At 43.9% G+C, this 19,059-nt stretch overlaps 1 protein-coding gene across 5 annotated transcripts in view; it reads right to left on the bottom strand.

The window, feature by feature from the left end:
* Window positions 1-19,059, bottom strand: part of ZCCHC2 (zinc finger CCHC-type containing 2) — an 86,377-nt gene that overhangs the window by 65,024 nt on the left and 2,294 nt on the right. For all 5 annotated transcript variants that reach the window (XM_075921379.1, XM_075921380.1, XM_075921377.1 and 2 more), the window contains exons 2-3: window positions 5,982-6,087; window positions 1,892-1,968 (exon numbers count right to left, since the gene is read on the bottom strand). In XM_075921379.1, coding sequence (XP_075777494.1) covers window positions 1,892-1,968; window positions 5,982-6,087 — 183 coding nt within the window. The remainder of the gene's footprint in view (window positions 1-1,891; window positions 1,969-5,981; window positions 6,088-19,059) is intronic.

Consider the following 19,059-nt stretch of genomic DNA (forward strand, 5'->3'; position numbering starts at 1 on the left):
GGTATTTAGCAATAACTGAATGGTACTAAGTATGATTTCCAATCCAGACTCAGGAGAACCTTATAAGATGGTAGGGACTATGGAGGACGACAGCTTCCTTGTGTCTATTGAAGACTAGAGAAGAACTTAAAAGGCACGCATCTCAACTGGTTTGGAGCAAGAGACAAAAGTTGGAGAGAAGATTTTATTCCCAGATGCACCGGAGAAGGAGCTATCCTCCTCCCTACTGGAACAAAGGAAGAGGAGCTGAAGAATTCACTTAATGCTTTCCAGCAAGTCTCTGCCTCCTTCATGTCGTTGGATTTGGAAACTGCTATCATGATAATCTGCAGACTGGCTCTCTGAAACACCTTTGGGTTATTCATGTTAATGTCACCAATAAAATGATTTTGCAATGGCTAGAGATGGCTGTCTAAAAGGTATGTCTACGCTGAAGATGGGAGCATGCCTCTTAGCCAAGGGGGGTGGGATAGGAGAGGGGTGACTCACATTACATTTATTCAAGCTAGTGCATTATAAGTAGCAGTTTGGAAATCATGGCATGGGCATCTGCTTGGACTTGCCTCTAGAGTCCAACCCTGCAAACCCCCCTGGATCTGAACTGATAGCTAGACTGAATCTTTGCCCATGCCACAATATCCAAACTCCTACTTTTAGCATCCCAATACAAGTAGAGCAAGTACAAAGTCTGTTTATCAGGCTGGGAGGCTCACTTCCAGCTGAAAAAGACAATCCAAGTTTCTGGTTGTTCTCAGTTAAGATTGCTTCAGCTACATCATCCTGTGCATTTGCAGTGTATTCCACATTTTGTAGACTAAATTCTAAGTTAACGTTCTGTACAACATTTTATTTCAGGGGAAGAAAGACAAACTGAGGTTTTTTTTAACTTTAGCTCCAAATTTAAAAGTTTTTGAAAGGGAATATAGTTACATTTTTATGGTCTACTTGCTAGTGGTCTGTAAGTTTAGATTCTGAAATACCTTGCTTTTATATAGCATTTTATTAGCAGACGTCAAAATGCTTTCCAAAAGATCAGTATCCTTATCACATTTTACAGCTGGGGAAACTAACAGAGGGAGGTGAAATGACTTGCATTACCCAGCATGGAAGTAGCAGAGCCAGGAAAAAGTCAGGCATCTGAACCCCAATCTAGTGCTTTATGTACTTGGTCACATTACACAGTATCGGCTAAGGGCAAATTAATTGTCTTAATTGAATCGAAGTAGATTACAGAATTCAAGGTCATTGATGCACAGCCACAATAGTCTAACACTGCACTTCAGTATAGTAGCAAAGCACTACTCATTTAATCAACCCCCAATCCTCAGTAGCCATCACATAATTCTCTGGGTATTTTCATGCTTCTAGGATGCACCTTCCAGAAAGCAGTGCTTGTAAGGACCACTGCTTGTACTACCAAACATTAGAACATAGTTCTTAAAGGTTAACATGACTTTGACCACCTTTCTGATATCTTTCCTAGAGGCAGATGCAGACAAGAACCTCAGAACATCTGTGCAATGAAACAATTTTAGTATACATATTTTAGTAGCACTCTGTTTTTGTTTTAGAATTTTCACAGACATATAGCTCTCCAGGTCTGGGTTAGATACAAAAAGGTCAAGATTTTCAAGCATATCAGCACTTGGAGGTCTAACTGATGCTCAGTATGTTGCATCTTCACAACTCAAGCCCGGAAATAAGGCAGTACTTGTGCCATGCCTAAATGAAAGAAGTAGAGAGCATGTGTCTTGGAATATGTAGACACCGCTTTGACAGAACTAGTAGCGAGAGAAATCTAACATTATTTTTAAAGACATTTTTATATCCCTAAGCCACGTTAACTTTATATTCAAAATGTATTTTTAAAAGCCAGCTATTATTTGCTTACTTTAAACGTGTACTCCAAATGTTTGTCAGCCCTTTTTCTTGATACTCCTTTCAGTGTTATTTTCTCAATGTGGACAGCTGAAAAAAAAAAAAAACACCACAGCAATTTGTTGTACTAGGTACAGGTCTAGTTTAAATTTTTATTTGTCTGTTATGATAGCATCACCATGTTAGAGAATCATGCACCTTCACTGCCAGTTACTCTGAGGCAAACAGGAGCAGAAGCCCATAGCCCTGCTATTCAAGGATGCAAGTGTCTCAGATCTGAAAATTACTCTTCAAATATCAGATTCTCAATAAAAGAGATTAGTCCTGTGACACCACAGAGAGTAACAAAAATATATAGAACCACAAGCTTTCATGGGTAAAACCTATTTCATCAGATGAACTGAGTAAAAGTAACAGAAAGATCTGTCTATCCATCCATCCCCCTTCTCCCCCCAGCAGAAGTAGTACCAGTCAACTGTAGGACCCATGTTAGCAAGGCTAAGTAAGTGGCCTGGATGTATCCCATTCATAGTTTCTGCTGTGAAAAAGTACATGTTAGAGACAGGAACAATTGGATTTGTAATGTGCCAGCTAGTTAATGTCTTTGTTCTTCCAGGGCAGGGGTGCCTAGTGGGAACAGGGGGCAAAGGGGCTCCTCCACCCCCAGACCAATAGTGGTCTGGGGCTGGGGTAGCCCTGCCCCTTCCCATTTAGGCCCCACCCCAGCCCCGGGCCACCTTGGAAGGGCGACTTCAAAATTTTTTGAAGCAGCCCCCGGGCAAACATTATTGCCCACCCCGGCCTAGATCATCCCTGATAGATGTCTATCCAACCTACTCTTAAGTATCTCCAGTGATGGAGATTCCACAACCTCCCTAAACAATTTATTCCAATGTTTAACCACACTGACAATTAGCAAGTTTTTCCTAATGTCCAACCTAAACCTCCCTTGCTGCAATATAAGCCCACTGTTTCTTGTCCTGTCATTAGAGGCCCAGGAGAACAGTTTGTCTCCCTCCTCCTTGGCCGTGTCCACACTCAGGGGTTCTTTCGAAAAAAGTACCCTTTTTTCGAAAGAACTTCCCCTGCATCCAGACTCAAGCCGCGTTCTTTCGAAATTATTTTGAAAGAACGCGGCTTTTCTTTCGATGGCGGTAAACCTCGTTTCACGAGGAAGAACGCCTTCCTTCGAAAGTTCTTCTTTCGAAGGAAGGCGTTCTTCAATGTAAAGAGGCCGTCTTCGAAAGAGAGCATCCAGACTCGCTGGGTGCTCTTTCGAAAAAGCGGATTTCCTCTATCGAAAGATCCGCCTGCAGTCTAGACGCGATCTTTCGAAAGAGGCTCTTTCGAAAGATGCTTTCGAAAGAGCCTCTTTCGAAAGAAGCCTGCAGTCTAGACACACCCCTTGTGACACCTTTTTAGATACTTGAAAACCACTATCATGTCTCCTCTCAGTCTTCTCCTTTCTAGAAGAAAGGAGCCCAGTTCCTTAAGCCTTGTGTCTCATGTTTTCTAGACCTTTAATCATTTTTGTTGTTCTTCTCTGGACCTTTGCAAATTTCTCAACATCTTTCTTGAAATGTGGTGCCCAGAACTGGACATAATACTCCAACGTGGCCTATCAGTGCAGAGTAAAGTAGAAGAATGACTTCTGTCTCAACGCTCTTTTTAATGCACTCCAGAATCATGGGGTTTTTTTTTTTTGGAACAGTGTCACACTGTTGACTCATCTAGCTTGTGGTCCACTATGACCGCTAGATCCTTTTCTGCAGTACTTCCTAGACAATCACTTCCCATTCTGTGTGTGTGAAACTGATTGTTCCTAAGTGGAGTACTTTGCATTTGTCCTTATTAAACTTCATCCTATTTACCTCAGACCATTTCTCTAGTTTTCCCAGATCCTTTTGAATTATGGCCCTACCCTCCAGAGCAGTTGCAACCCCTCTCAGCTTGGTTCTGCAAACTTAATAAAAGTACTCTCTATGCCAACATTCAAATTTTTGATGAAAATATTGAACAGAACGGGTCTCAAAATAGACCCCTGCAGAACCCCACTTGTTATGTTCTTCCAGCATGATTGTGAACTGTTAATAACTACTCTGAGAGCAGTTACCCAGCCAGTTATGCACCCACCTTATAGTAGCCTCATCTAGGTTGTTTTTCCCAAGTTTATTGATAAGGTCATCAGAGACCATATCAGATGCTTTACATTAAAGTCTAGGTATACCATATCCACTGCTTTCCCCTTACCCATAAGACTTGTTAGCTTTCTTTGATACCATATTAGATTGGTTTGACATGATTAGTTCTTTACAAATCAATGCTAACTTATCTTCTAGATGTTTGGAGACAAATTCCTTAATTACTTGCTCCATTCAGGAGCGGCCCGTCCATAGAGGCGAAGTAGGCGGTCGCCAAGGGTCCCAAGTTAAATGGGGTGCCAAATGGTGGCACAATATCATTGAGGGGTTTGGAGGTGGGAGCTCCAATTGCATGGTTCGCCTGGGGTGCCAGTTGCTGGTAGCTAGTCTAGGGCTGCCTCTGGCTCCATTGTCTTCCCTGGCACAGAAGTTAAACTGACTGGTCTGTAGTTGTTCTTATTTCCCTTTCATAGATGGGCACTATATTTGTCCTTTTCCAGTCTTCCAGTCTCTCTCCCGACTTCCACAACTTTTCGAGGAAGATTGCTAAAGGCTCAGATATCGCCTCTATCAGCTCCTTGAGTATTCTAGGATGCATTCCATCAGGCCCTGGTGACGTTAAGACATCTAAGTAATTTTTAACTTTTTTCCTATTTTAACTTCTAAACCTACCCCATTTTCATTAGCATTCTCTATATTAAGCATCCCATCACCATCAAACTTCTTGGTGAAAACCAAGACAAATCCATAAGCACCTCTGCCATATCCAAGTATCCTGTTATTTTTTCCTCCCTCTTTACTGAGCTTGGCTTACCCTGCTGTTGGTCTTCCTCTGGCTTCTAATATATTTGCAGAACATCTTGTTACCCTTTATGTCTCTAGCTAGATTGAGCTCATTTTGTGCCTTTGCCTTTCTAATCTTGCCTCCACATATTTATGTTGTTTACTCATATTCATCCTTTGTTTTTTGACCTAGGTTCCACTTTTCATACAACTCCTTTTTTATTTTAAATCACGTAAGATCTCCTGGTTAAGCCATGGTGGTCTCTTGCCATGCTTTTTTAATCTTTCCTGCACAGTGGAGTAGTTTGCTTTTAGGCCCTTAATGTTCCTTTGAAAAACTACCAACTCTCTTCTGTTGTTTTTCCTCATTTTACTTCCCATGGTGGATTCTTCATAACTTGAAATCTTTAAATCATGATTTGAGGACTGCTGTAATTCAGACACAGATCATAGGTCTGTAACAGGAGCAGGTGGGTGAGGTTCTAGGGCCTGCAACATGCAGGAGGACAGATTAAATTGAGTGGCAAAATGTACTGATCCTTCTAGCCACATATGATTATCTTTTTAAGTTGGAGAGCTAAGCGTGCCTGCTTGGAAGTTTTACCCTGTGGCAGGATATTAGGGCTTTGGTCATCAACCACACTGGAGAGGTCTGCTGGTGCTCAGAGCTTCAGAAAGAGACGTGCTAAGGCTCTAAGATCTGGCAGGTGCCTCCACCAGGATTGAAGCCTTTAGGTCCCCTCCTAATTGGGCAGAAGCCCCTGAACTTCCTCTTCCACAGGGTAAGAGCCCTGAACTACCTTCCATTTGGTAGGTGAAAAATGGCAGGCTGGAGAAAAGGGGGCTCTGTAAGCTGCACTCTAACTGTAAAAGAGCAGCACGTGGCTTGAGAGCCAGTCTGGTCACCTCTGAACTAGATAAACACAAAGCCTTATGGCCTTAAAGTCTGAGTTTTAGGTAGGAAAAGTGAATCAAGCAAGCAACAATTCTCTACTACTTCTCAACATCTTTATTCATAAAATGTTTTGCAATATTGGTTTCTGTAGTGATGCAGATGAAGTGGTCCAGCTGCACATAGGTTAACTGAAGGGAGAAGCAAAACATAGGTGTCCCACTACACTAGCTTAAATTTAACATGCAAATAATATCAAAACCATTCAAACCATTTTATTTACATACCTTCCCGTTGAGGTCTACGAGAGGCCATCGAAAGTCCATCATGAGGTGTGAAGTGATCCAAACAGTTCTCATTACTTGGCATGCAGTCACTACAGGAAAAGTCATTCTATATGGAAGGTGAAAAAAAATTGAAAGGAAGATCCTTCAAATAATTATACTCTCAGAAAACCCCCACCAACTGAAATTATGCAAGACAAATGGTCAAATCTGAGAGTGTGTGTTTTTCTATTAGTAGCAACCAAGCAAGCAATTTATTTTTTCTTATGGGTAAACAGCACACGTTACTGACAATAACTAAGATTTTTAAGAAGTGACTAGTGACAGTAACTCAATTTTCAAGATGTTCAACATGAGACATTTTCAAAGGGACTTTTTTTTAAAATAAAATGTTGTCTACTTACCAGGTTCCTTTAAAATGTCTCAAGTTGGACAATCAAGATCATTAGTAGGGATGTAAAAATCAGTTTAATTAGTTAACTGGTTAAACTTATAATTTAATATCACCTGTTAATGGGTGATGCTAACTGGGTAACCGGTTAATTGTTTGCATCCCTAAACACTAGTCTTTTTTTTTTAAAAATTGACAAATACAGTAATACCATAAAATAGATTGGCATTAAATAATTTATTCTCTTAATTCTAAACACTCAAATACAAGTGTATAAACAATGTCCAGTAAGAAGCGTGTAAGTCGTCAATCAATAAGGATTAGCACCGCAAGCATTCAGTCCCAGCTTGTGCTTGATCTGGCATCTACTCCCGCTGCAGTTCTGCACTAAGAGTATTTAAGGATCTGGGGGCAGGCAACCTGATTCAGTCCCAGCTCGCACTAGGCCCCAAAAGCTACCCCTGCTGCGGCTCTGCAAGGAAAGTATTATTGCAGAGCCGCAGCAGGGTTAGCTCCTGGAATCAGTGGGAGTTGGGACTGAGCCAGGCTGCTGGCCAGTCCTCTAATAAATTTACTGGGAGCCCACTCTCCCCTGGGGGTTGTAGTTTGCATGTAGCCAATAGCATTAACCAATAAGTTTTCATTTACTGGTTAATCGTTTAGCCAACTACACTATTACATCTGTAGTATAAACACCCCTCATATTACTTAGCTATGATTTTGCTACTAAAATAAATATGTATACAACTCCGTTCAAACCATCATAAAATAAGATGATAAACACCTGTATGTCTCCAGTCACAAAGTAACTAGGGCAAGTGAAATGAACCAAGGAACTATCAAATATGGCATCTGGAAAGATTAGGCAGTGAGTCTGAGATTGGTTATTTCATTGTAGTGGATGCTTCAACTGCTATGCACGTCACAAGTCAATATATACACACTGCCTTTTCAATTTCTTCCTGGATCAAAAAAAGCTTATGGCATGGAAATATTTCAGGAGAGATCTGCAAGGACCACTGTGACTGAATTTTTTGAATTTAACTGTACTAAGTTTGTGTTTTTTTAGTAAACAGCATGTTCACCCCTATTAGGGTAAACGGTACAAAATCCTAAAATTTTATATTTTAATATACAGGCAGTCCCCGGGTTACGTACAAGATAGGGTCTGTAGGTTTGTTCTTAAGTTGAATTTGTATGTAAGTCGGAACTGGTACATATTGTAGGGGAAACTCTAGCCAAACACGTCTCCAGAGCTCAGTTTTATTCTCCCACACCTCACTTCCCTCAGTCCTTTATTCTCAAGCTGAGGTGTCTGCTGAGAAAAGCCGCTCCACGTCTCCCTGGTCTGCTGGGAGGGGTGCTAGCTTTGCGTCTCCCTGGTCTGCTGGGGGAAGCAGCTAGTGCGGGGTTGCCTCACCCCGTTTGTAAGTAGGGATCTGATGGAAGTCGGATCCATGTAACCCGGGGACTGCCTGTACTGAAAGTGGGGTTCCTAGGAATTCAACTTCAGAGTACATTTTAAGGGAACCAAAAGGGTATGGCATTGAAGCGCAACATGCTAAACTGTCTTTAATATTTGGAGTTGCACTCCAATTGCCACTCACATTGGAAAGCTAGAAGAGTGAGTGATCAGTTGAAAATAACTTTGAAATGCTGATGATTCACAGGGTATTTTTCCCCGCAGCACCAAGCCTGGATGCTGCTACTTCTGCTAAGCTTAGTTTTCCTTGCAGATTGAATTCCTGTTAAACAGAAATACCTTCACCAACAGTTCTGATTTACATATTCTCAACTCTCAAGTCCATTTGTTTTCAAATGTGGATGTAATCATCATAGTATCAGTGCAGCTTTTACAGGTGTTAACGATATCCCAGAGTGTGTTACCACTACTTCAGATAAGCAAAGAACGAGTCAAATTAAAAATATGGAGATGTGAATGGTACTACAGGCAAGGGAAAAAGAGGTATAGAGTCATATGAAGTGCTTCCTCTAGTCTTCACCTTGATCAGGGGCAGACAATAACATTTCTCACTATAGATTTCAGAGTTTTATATGCATTATGTATACAAAAGATAAGATGCTCACCCTTGTCTTAGCCCTCTTTATACCTACTCTGGTCTTCTCTACCTGCATAAAGGAGCATTAAAACATTTAAACCAGGGGTCTCAAACTCAATTTACCTTAGGATCAGTGCCAGTCCTCAAGTCCTGCTAGTGGGCCAACAGGTGGGCTACGGGGATGTGTGTGTCTCAGTATGTTCCCTGCCCCACGCATCTCCAGGCCCCGCCTACTAGCAAGCATGTCCCCCTGCCCCCATGCATCCCCTGGGCAATTAAACTCCCCTTGGATTCCCCAGATGACACCACTGGTAATGGAGCTAGAGCAGCTTACAGCTGCTAGCTCTGCACCACTGTTGGCATGTCTCTCTGGCCTGAGAGAGTAGGTGCACAGCTCTCCCATCCATAATACTATTTGGCAAAGCCACCCCAGGTCCCATGTTAGCTGTCCCAACCATCCTATGGACATGATGGTCCCCCATATTCACTGTAGCCTGCAGAGCCCTGGCTAAGCTGGGGTCAGTAGCAGGAACCACCCATCTGCCTGCACAAGGGCAGCAGCAGCTGCAGAGAAGAAGAGCTATGTAGCAGCCTGCTCCACTCCACCTCCCAAGTCAGCCCACCCTAGGATTGGGGTGCTTTGCTTTCTGCCACTGCACTGAGTGCAGGGGGAGGGACCCCAATCCCCTGCTGCCACTCCCTCAGTAAGCCCTGAGGCTATGTCCCTTGGGAGAGGAGGCTTTAACAAAGGGGTTCAATGGTGGGAAGAGGACAAAACAGGGATGGGAAGAGGCAGGATGGGGGCAGAACAGGGACTGGAGCTGGGGAAAGAGTACAAATACCCCTCCCAAGGCTGAGGGGACTCACGTGCCAGCAGCTGTGCACAGGCCACATTGTAGAACTTCTTGGGACACAAATGGCCCATGGGCTGTGTGTTTTAGACCCCTGCCTTAAATATATGAGTGTATTTTCCCCAAACACAAACTGGTCTTGTAAGGACCCATTCATACATCTTGCAACAGAGGCACGTAAGGAATAGGACAAAAGTTAAGTTCTATGCAGTGCCACAGGCAACAAGCACTCAGGGACAAGATACTATAACTTAGACAGCCCTACTCCCCACCCCCACAGTTAGTGGCATCAAGGGCTGTGGAGCAGTCCAGAACCAGAACAGTGTAAATATGGGTTCAAGGCACCATAAGCATCCCTGCTCCTATTTTACACTGAATCAGACCGGCACAAAAATCTCATTCAATTGCTTATTTAAATCAACACACCATTGTTGTACTTGGTCTATTCTGGGTGAGCTTTATTAGGCTTGAGAAATTTTTCTGTTTTCAAGCTTATGACTTCTCTATTAATAGGAAAAATTGCGAGAGTCTTCTGAACATTAAAATGCTTTGAACAGATGCTTAGTCATTCAACTGCAATCCTTAGCCTACTCCACTCTAACATCCATCATTCCAGCCTGCTGAGATGTATAATAAATTCAGAATACAATATGAGTATTGAACCAATTATAATTTTAACAGCTTTACGAATTGAAATTTTTCTACAATTAAAAATAAAAATGCTTTGGATAGAGAGAGGCATTTTTAAACAGACCTCTTCACTACTCCAGTAAAATGGAAGTGGTTTGTCAACTAGGCCATAACATCACTGGATACAATGGACAGCCAAACACAAGAGACTTTTGATGGAGGCCAAGCTACTTCAAACTCTGTCTTTCTGCTTTCATCTAAATTCCTGGTCTCACTTTCTATTAGATCATAGAACTGTTAGCATCTGGACACTGAATGGAAGTTGACAAAAACAAGTTATTATGGCTGTAGTTAAGCAAGATATTTGAACTGACAATTTTTAGCATGTTTTGGGAAAAGCAGAAGTGACTTCTTGCTATCCAACTTTCAAAAGACAAATACAGCTGCCAGAAGATTATTATGGCTCTGTTTAAGTCACAGCCTAATGCCTTGAAAGATACAGCATTAAAGTTATCTGTACCACAGACATCAGAAAGACTATTAACAATTTCGAATAACTAACTTATTTCTAGGGATGAGAGAGCCTGGGCTCATCTGTTAACCTTTACAGTTACATGCAAGCCCCCACACTCTTCACTGCCTCTGATACAGAAGTAGCAGCACTGGAGAGGGGGCAGGTGGGAGCCCATACACATGGGGAGCAGGCTTAAAAGCTGACTCCTGGTGAGCACCTGCTCTCACCTGCCTGCCCTCTCCTCAGATGCACTAGCTCCCAGGGAGCTCCCCCCGCCTGCATGTAAACATTTAACCACTGAATTTTTCCAGTGGTTACACATTTAGTTGAATACACACATTTTAACATCCTTAGTTATTTCCTGCTATAATATACTCTGTTGGCTTTAAAACTAGGAGATTTAGGAAACAAAGCTATAGTAAAAGCATTCATTTTAGAAAGCTGGATCTTCTGTATTTGCCAGCATTTTCTAAAACTGACCTAAAAACCACCAAAAGCAGGAATTGGCTTTCTGCTTACAGGTCAGACCCAAGATACTCAAATTTAAAATGTGAGTGACAAAAGGCACTACTGTACAGCCTATTTCCTTAATATAGTCTATCCCCAGGCATACTTAAGAGACCATATAACCTATGGAATTTCCACTGGTTACGTGATTAATTTTTAACATTTTTCACATCCCTAATTTATATTTGAACTGTCACCTTTTAATTAAAATAATTTTTTTGGTTAATGGTCTATAGGTTTCATGTTTTTCTTTTTAAAACATGGGAAGAAAAAAAGATTAGATTAAGTGAAACGGAATGCTCACATAATCAGAGTAGCAGACTAAATGGCCAATTACAGAAGAAATATACTGTTATGACAAGCAGCTGCTAATCAATAGTTCTTTTTAGAAGTTTTTCCAGGCTACTTATTTACTGGTACAATAAACAAATGAAGTTAATCATCTTAATTAGGTGTAAACCCACTGCTGTGCTACCTTGAAATTTCCTATTTATGACCAATTGTGGCAATGTTTCCAAGAAATGTTTTCCTAGAGTAATCGGGGATCTGTAAATGCCTTGTTTTATTTGCATTACAAGTGAAAAGACTATCCAATGGTTAGGACAGAAGTCAAGAACTAAGATCTCACACAACCAATTCCCTGTAGGAACTTCTTGTGTGACTTCAGGCAAACCACTTAGCCTTTATGCCTAATTTTCTCATTTGTAAAATAGGGATAACACTTCCTCTCTCACAAGGGTGGTGTGAGAATAAATACATTGAAGACTGAGGTACATTGACAAAAAGCACTATATAGATATAGATATAGACACACAATCTGAAAAGTCAACTAATAGAAAGCTGACAAGCTCTCATCGGAGGTCAAGAGTGCAATGAGTTATCCATCTTGTTCTCAATGGCACAGTACAACCACCATTTGTCCTCTTGTTTGCCACTAAAGCAGATTACATTAACATAGGAGATTTTAATAAATTTTACTTTAGGCTTCTAATAAGAAAGGCTTACAGGGATAATGATAAATATATTTTCTAAATATGCCCATTTTTAGTCACTGCTCAACTACTTGCCTCAGTTTTATCTATAGCAGTGTATTCTATGGGCTAATTTTGCAGTGTCAAGTTATCCGTTGCTTCTTCCTTAGCAAATGAAAAAACAAGGCATAAGGAGGTTAGGGATATAATAGTGTAGTCAATTAACCGATAAGCAAAAGCTTACTGGTTAATGTTACCAACTACAAGCCTTCTCTCCTCCCACCCCCCATTTTTTAGAGGGGTGGCCAGCAGTCTGACTCGTTCCAGGGTGGTGCTGGGTCTGAGAGCTATCCCTGCTGTGGCTGTGCATTAAAAGTATTTTAGGAGCTGGTGGGCAGGCAGCCCAGCTCAGACCTGGCTCATGCTAGGTCTGCAAGCGAGCTAACTCCATTATAGCTGCAGAGCCACAGCAGGGATAGCTCCCAGGAATCAGCAGAAGCCAGGATGAGTGCTTGCAGTGCTAACCCTTATCCATTAAAACAAAATTTTGTCAACTACACGATTAATCAATTACATGCTTCTTCTTAACATTCCTCAAGATACAAGAACCTACAGAGATGACAACAGAATGAACCAACTACTTTCACTGTACCGCATGTCAAAAAACACTCCACAAAGCAAGATTCTCAATAATACTGATGTTGGACGATGATACTTTGTATCTTGACATGGAGTGCTGACAACTTCCTTGTTAACAGTTACAAAGCTTTAACAGCTTGAATGTCAATGTCTATTGTCACTACATAATTTGTCAGGCCACCCATAATTTCCTGCAATTATGAAAATTTAAAATGATAAAAAAAACCATACTTCCAAGTGTTGACATTATCCCTCAAATCTATGCCAAAAAATTTTTTTAAAAAATCTGCCCAATCTAAATGTTTTATTTCAAAACTCGTTATCTATTAGGACAAGCAAAATTATTGGATTTAGGACACTAGTCCATGGGGGTTTGTCCCTGTATGTATGTTATTTCTAGCAGTGTTAGTCGGTCAGTATTAATTTTTGACTGCAAAAAACAAGTCTTGTGGCATTGTAAAGACTAACAGATGCAATCTGACTTTTTAACACACCAAAGCTTACGCCTAAATAAATCTGGTGGTCTTTACGGCGCCACAGGGCTCTTGGTTGTTTTAGTAGGTATTTTGGGGGATTTACCAGCTGAGCATGAGTCAGGTGAGGAAACTTAGGGTTACAGGACTCTGCATAAGGAGATTGGCGAGGGAGAGGGTGGGACAAAGCTCTTGGAAGACAAAGCCACAGACCGTCCTCCGCACTTGCGGTAGCCCCGTCAGCTAGAGACCTCCCGCCTCTGGCGGGATCAGAGCTCTGGAGCCAGTCCCTGCTGCTGCTGCCGCCCTGCTCGCCAGGTTAGCAGGCGGGCGGGCCGCAGGGAGAGGCGGCCACAAACAACGCCTCGCTGGCTGCCGGGGAAAACCTCTGCCCGCTCCTCACCCCACCGGTTCTAGCCTGTGACGCAGCCCCCAGGGGGCGAGGCAGACACTCGGCTCTACGGCCGCCAACCCCCCTTAAGCAGCTTGTCTCCGCCTCGCGACCCACGGCTCCCATCCTCCGCCCGAAAAAGCGACCTGCACGCGCCGACACTGCGCCCTCCCATTGGCTGGACGCGCGCCACAATCGCGCCGGCCAGCGCCCCCGCCCGCACACATATCCCCGCGCCGGAACCAGCCAGAGCCAGCTCGTTATATAAGGAAGGCTCCGCCCTTAGGGCAGGCATAAGGTCACGTGACTCGGGCCCAACTTCCCTGCCGCCATTTTGAATCGGGGCGGGAAGCCACAAAGACAACCCAACACTGACTCGCTCTGCCCCTCCCCCCTACCAACGCGACAGGGCAGCGCAAGCCTCCCCCAGTGAAACATGGGGGTTCGCCTCCCCACACATCTTCCCCGTATCGCTGCCCTCCCCGCGATGCACCACAGGGGCAGCCGCGCTCTCCTGGGCACCGTCCCTGCAGGGCAGCCGGGTGGTGAAGATCCGGCTCCTCCCAGCACCCCTCCTCCACAGCAACAGCCCGGCCCCTTGGTAGGTCCCCCCTGAAGTGCGCACTTCTCTGCTCTCTGGCTAGGAGGGTTCTCCAGCCCGTCGCTGGCACAGAAGCGGCTGGGGCTGCGTTCAGGGGGAAGCGACATTTGGACAGGTCTGAGTTTAGCTGCCACATCTACAATGAAGGATGGAAGTAAAACACCTGCCTTTGGGGCTCCCACGTGTAACTGACAAACTGAATGACTGCAGCAGTGGAACTAACCTGGCAGAAACAAACACTCTAGAAACGCCCAGTACAAACTACTGCAAACTCTATCCCGCTGGAGCTTATAAAACCAAATGTGCAGGTAGTCCCTTAAATTTCCAATAATTAGCATCTCACCCACCAGAAGAGGTGCAGACAAACCCATGACTCCCTTGGGAAAAAGGGCATTTACCTCCTATGTGTAAATTGGGACCTACAGGTTACATGAATTGCTGTGTGGCCTTAAGCATGTAAATGGCAAACCCATGCCTCCAACCACACTGTCTCCCCTGGTTTAACTGTAAGTTATTTGATTGGGAGCCCACAGCATTTATAGGCAAGATCCATCCACCCAGTCATAGGAAATGCTCAGTGTTATTTATTATAAAAATTGGAGGGAAAAGGTGATGCTGCAGCTTTAGTTCTATGTACCCCAGGCCTGGGCAAGATGGAGGAGGGGGTAAGAGGGGGAAGAGATCTAGACTGCATCTGGCTGCTTTCTACTTATAGCCTGCTGCCTGTGCCACCAAATTTCCAGGCAACAAGAGTCTATTTAAATGGCTCCTGGCTGTGATGCTACCAGAGCAGGAGCCAGAGGCACGAGCCCTTTTAATTCCCACAATAAAACGATTAGGGGTCACCACATGAAATTAATAGGCAGCAGGTTTGAAACAAATAAAAGGAAGTTTTTCTTCACTCAGTGCACAGTCAACCTGTGGAACTCCTTTGCCAGAGGATGTGGTGAAGGTTAGAACTTTAACAGGGTTCAAAAAAGAGCTAGATAGATTCATGGAGGTTAGGCCTATCAACGGCTATTAGCCAGGATGGGTAGGAATGGTATCCCTAGCCTCTGTTTCTCTGCAGGTGGGTGACAGGGGAGGGATCACATGAGAATTACCTGTTGTGATCCCTCCCTCTAGGGCATCTGGTATTGGCCACTGTCAGGAGACAGGGCTAGATGGACCTTTGGTCTGATCCAGTATGGCCGTTCTTATGTTCTTAAAGCCTCCAGCCCCAGATTACTCATTCATTAAATGCCCCCCCCCTGCAAAAATGACTGTCCACCACTGTTGTAAGTTATACAAAGTGACTGTAGGGGTGAGCCAACCTGATTTGGTTACCACTCCATTTTACTTAGAATAGAGTATGTTAACTATGCTAACAAGGCTTTTTTAAACCACAGCTTTTAAGCTAAAGCTGAACTGTTATACAAAGGGACATGAACTGCAATGCCGAGCATTAGGGCGTCAAGAAAATCATGGGAACCCCGTAATCTACAAAGCTGAGTTAGGGTCCGTACACAGTGAATTCTGACTTTGGCCCAGAGGATCTACTATGGATATATAGAGCACACAAGTCAAGAGTAACTACACTAGTGATTAGAGTATCTACCTCAGAGATGGGAGATCTAGAGTTCAGTCCCCATGCTCTAATTATTCATTCTTTATCCATGGTGAAACTACTTCAACATGAGGGGGCTCCCCTCCCAAGAATCCCATACGTCAGAGGACTTTGAGGTAGGAAATCACTGTTCAAGTACTCTCCCCCTTGCAACAGAAAGGGGAATTGAATCGGGGTCTCCTGCATCCCAGCTGAGTGATCTAACCACAAAAATAAATTATAAAGGTGGGCATCACCAATATCACCTCCTTCAGTGGCTACATTCTGAATGGGACCCAACATAATATGCAGCCTCTATCACACCTATCGGATTAAGCCCCACAAACCATTCAGGCAGGCAAACATACAAATCACTAGTCTGGGGCATAGACTGGGAGACATGTAGAGGGAGGGAACAGCATACAAGTCCAGTAGCAGAAACACAAGCACCTACATGATTTGGCAGGAATTGGCATCCTAAGGCAGGGTTTAGATCGATATAGGGGATCCATATTTTCCTGTGCTAAATACAGAACACTTGTAAAATTATTCATATTCAAGTGAGGTCAATGGCAATCAGAACTACACAGTACAACATTCATATCAACATTAAGCTGACTTGACTGACCACTTAAGGAAATACTGTGTTGTAAGATTCTTTATTTAACTTATCTTTAAGTTTAGGATTCACACAAAGAGAGGTGATACATCTCCATCCTCCCCCCCCCCCCCCACGCCTATCTCACCGGGGGGAGGGAGGGGGGAAGAAGAGAAAGAGAGATGAACAACCAGCTGACCCTGTTCTTGCTCAGCTCTCTCCTCCGTCTATTTCGCTGGGCCCCCAGGATGGACCTCTCTCACCTGGTTCTGCATCTTCCCAAGGCAACACATGGGAAAGGGGCATTAATAATCACATGTTCCCCCAGATTTCTGCTAGTGTGCACACTAGAACAGATCACCAGATCTCAGCGCTGTGTGTTAGAGAAGGGATAGCAACTGCTTCCAGCCACAAGGGAAGAAAGGATGACCTGGCCCATGTGTTTTCAAAGCTCATCCCTTCCTGCCCACATGTCAAAAGGCAACTAGCACCTCCAACCTGCTGCTGGCCACTGACAGAACCCAGTTGTCTCCTGTCCACCAGCAACAGCATGGGCACATATGGTGCACCAGGACTCAGGAGCTTCTGTGGCTATTAAGTCTTGCCAGAGAGATGACTCGGCTATGAAAGGATACCTAGAAAAAGGAGCAGCTCTGTGCTCCCTGGGGGCAAGATCCAGGGCACTGGGGGAGGGAAAAGGTGAAGCAAGTACCAAAACTCTGCAGGTTTCAGGTGGCAACAGGCTGGAAATCACTTTCCCCTCTCTACTACTGCTGGAGGAGGAAGCAGAAAATACTGGACAATTTGCTCATTTTAAGAAAAAGTTGGGACAGCTGCAGGAGGCCTTAAATCAGGGGTGGGCAAAAAGGCCTCTGCAGGCCAGACCCAGCATGCCAAGCAGGTGGATACAGCCCTCAGAGGCTCTGCCACTCCCCTGCCCCCAAACCAATTAGGGCCTGGAGGTGGATGGAGCACATGAAGTTTCCTCCACCCTGCCAGGAGCACACAGTGCTTGGAAGTGCCAAGTACTCCTGGCATGGTGGGAGAAGGCTTCCCACGCTCCCCTGCCCTCAGGCCAATCAGGACCAGGAGGAAAGGGGGGGCATGAAAAGTGTCCTCCGCTCTGTCCCCACCCTGCGAGCAGCACATGACACCTAAAAGCAGCATGTGCTCCTGGCAGGGTGGGAGGAGATTTTGCACACTCCCCTGCCCGCAGGTCCTGATTGGCCTGGGGAAGTTTCCTCCCAGCCAGAGGCATGAGAACCTAGGAGGAGCCTGGCAGGTGGGGGGGGTAGAAGAGAGAGCAAAGGCACTACCCCTACCCCCCAGACTAATCATGGTATGGGGGTGGTGAACCCAGAAATATCCTGGCCCCACTCCTTTCCACTGAGGCCCAGCCCCTTCCAGAGCAGCCCGGGGCCACTTCAGAAATTTTGAAGTGGCCCCCTGGCAAAAAAATATTGCCCATCTCCGCCTTAAATACATTACTGCTCCTTTAAAATAGGACATCTGGTTACCCTATTTAGATGCCTTAGCACTGCTGTGGACTTGAACCCTTATCAATAAAACTAACTTAATGGTCTGGTTAAGGCTCTCATACTATCGCTCATCTAGTTATAAGTGCTTATTGTGTTCTAATTTCAGTTGAAGTAGTCACACCCAACAGAAAAAAGTTCCCAGCTAATTTATTTTTTATCAGAACCCTTTCCCCTCACATAGTGAATCCTGGCAGGTCTTTGTTATAGCCAAACTTGATGCAGATGATTTTGCCAAAATAAGGCACACATCTTCCCAACTTTATTGAACAGCTTATGTGAATTCATTAAGATTTTACCATCCGAACATCTACTCACTGCTGCAGACCTGCCAACTGAATAATTCAAAGACAGAGTTGAATGTTTACTTAAAATGTATGAAATCTTAAAAAATTGATGACCATCTGGTCCTTAGGTATCTCAAGACACACTGCAATAAGAGTTTTCCTTGGTATCTTTGGAAAGAAGTGCTTATTCTCTTTTGTTCAGGATGCCATGGATTTTTTTACCCAACTACTGCTTGTCCCATCCCCTTGATAGCTGCATATTGACACTATTGTAGGTAGTCAAACACTTTAACGAAAGTTCTTCACTGTAGAACAAACAAGATCATTTCTATACATGGAACAAGTTGCAGACACCCAGTCCATATGCTTTGTTCCTCAAATGGGGGGTGGGGTGGGGTGGGGGAGAGAAGAAGCTTTTTTGGGTCAGAGACCGCTGAGCCCCCCCCCCCACCACACACAATCAGTCAGTCATTGCACACAAGTGAGAAAGAAAAACACAAACAAACCCTCACTGATGTGTCCCCAAAGTAAAAAGGAGAAATACACTCCCTACATTCCCTTTGCACACCAGAGCCTAAGGGGGACCAGGCTAGTAGATTGTGTGCTCCAGCCCCACAGAGAGGCAGCGAGAGAGGCTGGAGCACCAGTGAGGGCTCCACAATGCTGGGGGGAGCCCTGAGTCTCAGAGGCCAGATCCAGGCAAGCCAAGGGCTGCACCTGGCCTGAGGTTTCCCACCCTTGCTCTTAAGAATGCTATCTTGAGACAAAAATCCATAGAGCCATAAAAAATGGTAGTCTGATAAATGAGAAATTGTTTCAAAGTTTAAAAAAAAATTTCAAAAACGCTGAGTATAAATTAAGGCTACTGAGTGAAATTTTGAGTTTCACTATAGCTGATTTTTAGGGAAAGAAGACTTGTGTCATTAAGTGAAAGACTTCACTCTCACTTATGAGCCACTTGTGGCTGCAATAGAGGTTATTTAACTTTATTTAACAGTTACTAAGAAGTTAAGCTGTCCACTTGGAACAGAAAATCTAGTTTTGGAAA

This window comes from Pelodiscus sinensis, chromosome 2, assembly GCF_049634645.1.
Source record: "Pelodiscus sinensis isolate JC-2024 chromosome 2, ASM4963464v1, whole genome shotgun sequence".
In the NCBI taxonomy this organism is placed as follows: domain Eukaryota; kingdom Metazoa; phylum Chordata; order Testudines; family Trionychidae; genus Pelodiscus; species Pelodiscus sinensis.